The sequence below is a fragment of the Sinocyclocheilus rhinocerous genome, unplaced genomic scaffold (assembly GCF_001515625.1).
Source record: "Sinocyclocheilus rhinocerous isolate Xijiao unplaced genomic scaffold, SAMN03320098_v1.1 scaffold19222, whole genome shotgun sequence".
NCBI lineage: Eukaryota > Metazoa > Chordata > Actinopteri > Cypriniformes > Cyprinidae > Sinocyclocheilus > Sinocyclocheilus rhinocerous.
Genome location: NW_015652997.1, coordinates 47,027 through 55,395, shown reverse-complemented (window position 1 = coordinate 55,395; position 8,369 = coordinate 47,027). Strand labels below are relative to the sequence as shown.

The following is an 8,369-nucleotide window of genomic DNA, read 5'->3' as shown; positions in this document are numbered from 1 at the left end:
CTGTGTGCTATACTACATTCTTTATTATTTAACGAAGTAATTAGAACAACGTCAGTCTACATTAATCGACACATTCTTAGGAAATAGTGGGTTCACAGCGAATTATCTGAACTACTTCAGTAAGACGGTAATATCGTGCTTTACCTGGAAACCTAAAGCTGCACTAGCTATACATCACATATTAGCACAAAAACTTGATATTTTGAGCACTCAGTTGAAAAAGTACACATAACGTATCAATCGTACTTACAGGTTGTGCTTCGGAGGAGACTCACTGTACAGTCAAATACAGCAGAGCATTCCTGAGTTCCAGTCGCTCCATGAAAACCACAAATTAAGGATATTACTTGGTGAAGGACCTACTTCCTCTTTGTAACTAAGAGTTAAAGAGTGAACACATCTGCATTAGTAGTACCATCAATGTTTATATAAATATATATATGGATGTATTTTACATGTATTTCTGTTTTGTTTGTTTTTATTCTGCTATGTACAATGCTTTGGCAATATGTACCTAAGTATGTCATGCCAATAAAGCAATATGAATTGAAAAAAAATTGAGAGACACAGAGAGAGAAAACAAACACAAGTTTATAGACACAGCTGCAATAGTAAAGTGTTGCTACAGAATGAATAGTTCACCCAAGAATGAAAGTCCAGGCATTATTTACACACCCTGGTGTTGTTCTAATTCCGTATGCCCTTCTTTATTTTTCAGACCACAAAAAGAGAAATTTTGAGAAATGTCCTGCTTGCGCTCGTGTATGCAGTGGATAGGGACTGACATTAATTTTTGGGTGAACTACCCCAGAAGCTAAAGCACTGACTGCTGGAGTGCAGATGAAGAGATCTGAGTGAGGTCTGTGTGTGTGAGAGTGTGTGTGCGTGTGTGTGTGTGTGTCAGTACCTGGGTGAGTATGGGATGGTTTTGGGTCTGATCTGATTGAAGGCAAACGTGAGTTTCTGAGCTGCTCTCTGCTGCTGTATTTCCTGATCACAACACAAACACAAACACACGTTCAGTCGCACACAGACATCAGCCAGAAGGACCGCCTACTCACCTGTCAATCAACCACTGCACTAAAGCAGGAGTTTAAGACGTGAGTTCAGTCATTTTAAAGCATTTCAGCATGCAATGTAAATTCATATCAGAGGTTACTCCACAATAAAAAACATACTGCAAATTTAAAAACTCATAATTTAGAGTAGTTCTAAATATAACGCTATAATCAACACATCTTGGCAGCTGTTACAGTAAAAATGCAGTAAAAGTTTTTGAGAGAGTTGCACATGTAATGCTCATTTCATATGCAAAGATGTTTCCCCTGACAGACACGCCCCTTCCAACGATCAGACGCTAAGTTCAGAATTTAAAAAATGACCATTTACATCTGAACTATGACCATTTTTGATGAAAAACAAAAACAAAAAATCTGACTAGATTATATGGAAACATTATAAAATCATTTAAAAAATGCATTTCATGAGCCCTTTAAAAATTTTGATCTCGTAATTTTTAATCAAAATGTCAAAACCGGATCTTCTCCAGTCAGTTAGTGCTCTTAAGCTCCGCCCCTGCAGCTCACAATTTTTGAGAGCCACACCCACATCTCAATATCCAATCAACAACCGGCAGAATCAAGCCCTGCCCTCATCTGTTACTCAAAAGTGTCAATATGGAAGAAAAGATCCGTCACTGTTTCACAGCACTGGAGCTGTTATTATAAACTCTTGTGACTCTGTGTTTGGGTGAGTAATGAGGAACAGCTGGAGAGCATCCGGTGTGTGTTCGTACCCTGAGACAGAGGTGCAGGACTGTGTCCTCTCTGTAAATGCTCTGCCAGGTGTTGACCACCTCAGGTAGGAAGGACTTGACGATGTACAGGTGTCCAGGCTTCAGCATGTCGTACTCGGACCAGGTGCAGAGCACCTTCAGCGCCCGCCGCAGGCCTCCACCCATCTCCTCTTTACTGAGGAACTCGATCTTAGCACAGAGACCGCGCTGAGCCCACGACGACATGCTGTTGTTGATGCTGTTGGGAGAGCTCTCCTCCAGACGGTACACGGTCACCGGCTCACCTGTACGACACGCAAACATGAGAACGGCACGCATAAACACGCGACTGACCTCGCAAACATACAATATCACCAAACAAATACAGCGTAGGGCTGGGCGGCGCGAACTACACCTTACACCAAACATTTCTGCGTCACGCTAAAGTTCTGACTGAATTCTGTCTTTTACAAACAAAAGGTGCTTCATCTGATTTAATGATGTTCTCTGTTTATTTGGAATTTGATGCACGCAAAGCAAAAGATCAGCTGATTCATATCAAATCAGTGTAAAAATAGATTCATAGTTCAAAACTAAAGACTCAAAGCAGATATTACAACACTGAGCTGAGCTGAATACTGACACTGTTGTCTTTTTAGAGCTGCTTTACGGCTGAATTTGGATTTGTCTCATTTGATGAAGTTTCTGAGGGTCATGAAGTTCATTCGCTTTTCACAAATTAAGGCCTCAAAAGCTCTTAAATCAGAGCAGAAAGTATTAAAATGTGCATTAAATGTTGCATGAACAGCAATAAATTAATCTCTTCCTCAGTATTCTTCTCCAGTAAATGTCTTGATTTAAGGATGTTTAGACATTTGCCTGTAATGTATTTTCACATCACTCCATGTTTCTCCTCTCACATGTAAAAATAAATCGCATATATTTACTGTGAAACACATTCTACGGTCACGCCACCCAGAACTACATGATAAACAGCAAAGCCTGATGGGACAGAGAGAGACAGGAGGGCAGCGCTGTGTCTTACCTCTAGGGGGCACTGGGGTGAATGGAATACTCTGAGACAACCGCATCAGGTTATTACGCTCCACCGCTGACACACACACACACACACACACACACACACACAGGGCTGATGTCAGTACACGTCACACGCCTGCTTCAAACCCACACCACCGCGCCTCGGCCCGCTATATGACACATTCAGACGCTCTCAGGACAGTGTGTTTGAGCGAGGCGTCGTGGGTCGGGTTTAAATCAGGACACGTTTATGCTTTAGTTGGACGGAGTGACAGAAACACTGACCTGAATACTGATAACTCTCCATGGGCTTGAACGGAGAAACGATCGCTGCTCCACAGACACACAGAGCAAAGAATCAGCAGAACAACACACAAAATACCACGGTATTACCGTCTTCCTGATGCTGTCAGTGTAGTACTGAGAGAGACCAGCAGAGGCCAGACTTACAGTCCTTGCGTGCAGCCAGGTGTGTGTGTCGAGCACCGTACAGCCCCGCTGCAGCTGAAACACACACACACACACACACAGCGGTCAGACTAGAGCAGGGTCAGTTCAGCAGTCATGATGTTTGTGGATCAGATGATTATTAGATGTGATAAAACATTTACTGTTTGAGTTATCGTCTCCTGGACTCCTGAACAGCAGAGAAACAAACAAGATAATCACTTACACTTAAATCACACACACGTTTGTTTGACTACATCAGTGAGCTCATCTCACACACCGGCAGTATTTTGTTTATCAGGTTAACGATATTTCCTTTTCTGTCTCCTAACCCCAAATTAACCCTCACAGAAACCGGTTCAAAACACTAGATATACATTGATGCATTAGGAAGATGCTTTCATCCAAAGCAAACACTTAAGGTATTTCATCAGTTCATGCATTCCCTGGGAATCGAACCCATGACCACAAGTTACAGCAACGTTCAATCATGAAAACACAATCACTTTATTTGTGGTCAAAACATTCCACACTCACACACACACACACACACACACACACTCACTCACACACACACACACACACTCACACTCACACTCAGACTCACACACACACACAGTTACTCACAGTTTGCTGGACTGAGCTGATTTCCCCTGAGAACGAAAGACAGACAGAGTTACGGCGCGTGTGTGAATGTCGTTTCTCGTAAACACTCTGCTTGTGTGCTGTTGTGTGTTTGACTGACCAGCAGCAGATCCTCATGACACGAGACATCCTCCAATGACACGCGCGTCCTCTCCTGCTTACCGAGTGCTGAAACACACACACACACACACACACACACACAGAGATAAAAGAGGCAGACACGCGTGCTTTAACACTAAATCAAGAGAAAGGTGTGTGTAATTGTGCTCAGGCTGAATCAGGGTTCATGTTTAAAGCGTCTTGTGTTGTGCAACTCTGCCGTTTACACTCACTGGACTCTGGATGCAGGAACGAAGGGTTTCTGTCGAACTCTGTGAAACCGGCGTACGAGTTCACCGTCCGCATGTGACCCTGCGCCACAGCCGCCTGCAGACACACAAAACACATCCGGATCGAGCCGCACTGGACACAATCACCACATCTTTAACATACTATACTCACCACATCCCGAGTCTTTCTGGAGGGACTCGACTGGCGGCTGCTGACAGCACCCTCTTTAGGAAACGACCTCTGACCCTCAGGATCATCCTTGTGACCTGAAACGGGAAAATGAGTTCAAAGACCGAACCACGCTCGTTTAGGCACATTCATCAGTTCATTACAGCCACCGTGTTAAATGTTTCCCCTCCGATCAGCTTTAATAACACGTCACTAACCAAAACCCTAACCAGCACCAGCCCGGGTTAGTTTAGTTGACTGCGATCACACACACACACACACACACAAAAGACACGACAGCACTTTGTTCATTTAGTAAGAAGAGAGCGGCTGAGATTAAACCACCGCCAGAGGTCACCCGTCTCACCCGCTCTAACACACACAGGGGCATGCAGACGGGGTGAGGGTCAAAGGTCACGGTTAGGGTGGGGTTCCCTGATTCCCAGCCAAACCTCCGCTTCTCTGTGAGAGTCTGTTCAGCGCACGTCTGAAGCGACCGTCTCTCCGGATGCGCCGGGGGCCCCGGGGCTGGTGCTCAGGGGCCAGAGGGAGGCCCGGGAGGGGCATGTTTCTGTCGGGCGGGTCGGGGGCGGGTCTATCGTCTTCATCATCAGTGAAGGCGTGATTGACGTATCCCTCACACACGACCGCCCCTGGGGGGCCTCCATCACTCGTCCCATAAACATCCTCCTCATACTCACCCACGAAGGCCCCGAACTCCACTGCAACATGCGCCGGCTCCGTGTGCGTCTGCGAGACGGTGAGCTGCGACGGTGTGCTGACGAAGAACGTGGCGTGGCTGCTAGGACCCGTGTCCTGGAGCACGGAGCGTCCGCGGCGCCGCAGCTGCGGTGAGTGTCTGAGCGACTGAGGTAAGGTGCAGCCGGAGGATCCAGCCTCGGCCGTGAACAGAGGGCGTGTCTCGGGGCTCGGAGGAAGCTCCGCCCCCTGCCGCTCCTCAGCTCCGCCCCCGAACAGAGACTCTGCTATGCTGGCGGTGGGAGGCAGGAATCCCACGCTGCACCGCACCAGAGCACTCGAGTGCCCCGTCACGTCGGGCCCCAGGTTCTTGGAGATGCTGAGCTCACGCGAGATCTGGTTGTGCACTTTGCTAGCCTCGGACGCTCGCTGCGCCGTCAGCGCCTTTAGCGTGTCCACCGTGAGCGCCGAGAGATCCTGCAGGTGTCCGATTTGAGAATCCAGCGTGTGCAGAGAGCGCTTGATGAAGTTCACCTTGTTTCCGACCTCCTTCAGCTGCACACACATCGTTTCCACCCTAAAAAACAAGCACAGATAAACACAATCAATTCTCATTTATTTATATAGCGCTTTTCACAATGCATACCGTTTCAGCTACACATTCACATTAATGCATTTAGCAGATTAATGATTAATGCACCACGGCTTCACAGGGCTTATTGCTTTTATAAAACGGTTATTCCATATACGTAGTAAGGTTTCACAAAATAAAAGTTGTGGTTGCTACAAAGTGGTTGCCGAGCAACACACAAACGTAAACAAAGGTGTATGTTACTTTGTAGAGTCATTTACAACAGCTTCGAACGCGGCTCAGCCAATCAGAATCAAGCACCGGAACTATCCGCTTTATAAGGTTCGGTTTAACATTTACATTAACGCATTTGGGAGACGCTTTTATCCAAATGAGACTAACGTTGCATTCAAGGTTTTTCAGTTCATGCGTTCCCTAGGAATCGAACCTGTGACCTTAGCGTTGCTAGCACCATGATCTACTGTTTGAGCTCAAGGAAGGTTCGGTTTAACATTTACATTAAAGCGTTCGGCAGATGCTTTTATCCAAAGCGACCTGCGCTGCATTTAAAGCGTATGGTTTTTCAGTTCATGCGTTTCCTGGGAATCGAACCCGTGACCTACTGTTTGGGGATCTGTAATGTTTGATTTCATGTAAACACTCATGGATCAAGCGATCCCTCAGATGTCAACAAAAAGAATGTAGTAAAAGTCGTTAAAACATGCACCAGCTAAAGGTGAGTGAACTGAGCAAATCTACCAGCCATGAATGCGTCTGATTGGCCGCAAGTGTTTCACTATGACAACATGTGTCCCTGCAGCACAAAAGCAGTGTTAAGTCGCTGGGGTATATTTGTAGCAATAGCCAACAATACATTGTATGGTAAAAAATTATAATTTTTTTTAAATGCCAAAAATCATTAGGATATTAAGTAAAGATCATGTTCCATGATGATATTTTGTAAATCTCCTACCGTAAATATATCAAAACTTAATTTTTGATTAGTAATATGCATTGCTAAGAACTTCATTTGAACAACTTTAAAGATGATTTTCTCAATATTTAGATTTTTTTGCACCCTCAGATTCCAGATTTTCTAATAGTTGTATCTCGGCCAAATACTGTCCTATCCTAACAAACCAGACATCAATGGAAAGCTTATTTATTGCATACATCTCAATTTTGAAAAATTGACCCTTATGACTGGTTTTGTGCTCCAGGGTCACAAATGAGGTCACAGAGAGACTCATTTCATTGATGATGCTGAAAGAGAAAAGAGTCTGACAGTAAAAGAAAAACACGTGATAGATGTTTTCCTCAGTAAATGATCTGTAAATCTCACTCTCAGATCTCAATATTTTATTAAATGTAGGCTTTTTTTATGTGTTGTGGATCCTGATGCACGAGCATGCCGTTCATCATCGTACCTGTCGGACGTGAGTCTGATTCTCTCCTCACTCCCAGAGTGAAACTGATCATCTTTCTCGTGGAAGTACGTCTCCACGCACTGCTCCTCGAAGTCGTGCAGCTTCTTCTGGTCCTCCTCGGTCAGGAAGAGCTCTGAAAAACAGCAGGACAGTCAGAGCGCTGACAGACACGAGCAGAAGCGGCGGCGCGAGCGAGAGGTGCGTTACTTGGTCCGTAGGCGCTGCTGTCCTTCTTCCTCTTCCTGCAGATGGAAGACAGCACAGACGCGGCGTGGCTGAGCAGAATCAGCGGCGGCGGAAGCACCGGCTTGTCGTGGTACGCCATGATGAAGTGATAGCGATGGTATTTCCACACCAGGTTGGATATGGACATCACCTGCATGTAGACGTTACTGCGGAGAAACGGCACGCTCAGTTACTCCGTGTCCTAACTAGGGTTGCAAAAAGGTGGAACATTTCCAGTAAATTTCAGAAATTTTGTAACCAACCAAATTTTGTTACCATCTGGATGCCGTTATAGGACACTGAAGGCAACTAAAGCAACATATAAACAAACCTTTGCGCCATGCGCAATAAGTCTTATGAATAAAGGGTAGGATTACAGTGTTTTTAGGAGGGATTAATGTATTAATTTATTTGATGTGTTATGTGAATTGTATTGATATGTGAACTGTACTGTCATTGTTGTATGTAAGCGAGACCTAAGACCAATTTTCAGCCAAGGCTGAACAATAAATTAACTAACTAACTAAACTGTCCAGGATTTTTTGGAATCTTCCAGGAATTTTTAGAAAGTTTCTGGAAATTTATCAGACATTTTTCACCTCTTTGCAACTCTAGTCCTAACTGCACGAGACACGCGATAAAAGGTATCTTTTTCATGTTAATCTGAGTTTTTGTCCTAACTAGCCATGCAAAACGTCTATTTTAGAAACGGTTTCTATTTCCGCGACGTCGCGGCTGGAGCAACAACATACAAACTATATGACAGTAGATAATCTCAGGAGGTAATGTTTATGTGCTTTATTCAAAGTTAAGCGTGTCTAATGTGACTTTGAATATATTTTGCGTGACCTTATAGCCATACGGAAAACAAAAACAGATTTACCTCAGATCTTGAATATAAATGTAAGCAAATATGTACTTTAAAACTGGGAACTCAATGCAAACCAACTAGGGATGTAACGATTAACCGCGGGCTGGTTGAAAATCGATTCAAATATGTGACGATTCAAAACGGTTGAGATGCTAAACAAATCGCGATTCAATT

At 44.6% G+C, this 8,369-nt stretch overlaps 1 protein-coding gene across 1 annotated transcript in view; it reads right to left on the bottom strand.

Moving 5' to 3' along the window:
• Positions 1 to 865: 865 nt before the first annotated feature.
• Positions 866 to 8,369, bottom strand: part of LOC107715248 (transient receptor potential cation channel subfamily M member 7-like) — a 44,205-nt gene continuing 36,701 nt past the window's right edge. Inside the window, exons 15-28 of the mRNA XM_016521333.1 lie at positions 7,307 to 7,509; positions 7,100 to 7,232; positions 4,826 to 5,678; positions 4,761 to 4,794; positions 4,406 to 4,500; positions 4,237 to 4,330; positions 4,005 to 4,072; positions 3,887 to 3,912; positions 3,424 to 3,449; positions 3,263 to 3,316; positions 3,098 to 3,142; positions 2,820 to 2,885; positions 1,796 to 2,079; positions 866 to 990 (exon numbers count right to left, since the gene is read on the bottom strand). Coding sequence (XP_016376819.1) covers positions 901 to 990; positions 1,796 to 2,079; positions 2,820 to 2,885; positions 3,098 to 3,142; positions 3,263 to 3,316; positions 3,424 to 3,449; positions 3,887 to 3,912; positions 4,005 to 4,072; positions 4,237 to 4,330; positions 4,406 to 4,500; positions 4,761 to 4,794; positions 4,826 to 5,678; positions 7,100 to 7,232; positions 7,307 to 7,509 — 2,071 coding nt within the window. The 3' untranslated portion in view covers positions 866 to 900. The remainder of the gene's footprint in view (positions 991 to 1,795; positions 2,080 to 2,819; positions 2,886 to 3,097; positions 3,143 to 3,262; positions 3,317 to 3,423; positions 3,450 to 3,886; positions 3,913 to 4,004; positions 4,073 to 4,236; positions 4,331 to 4,405; positions 4,501 to 4,760; positions 4,795 to 4,825; positions 5,679 to 7,099; positions 7,233 to 7,306; positions 7,510 to 8,369) is intronic.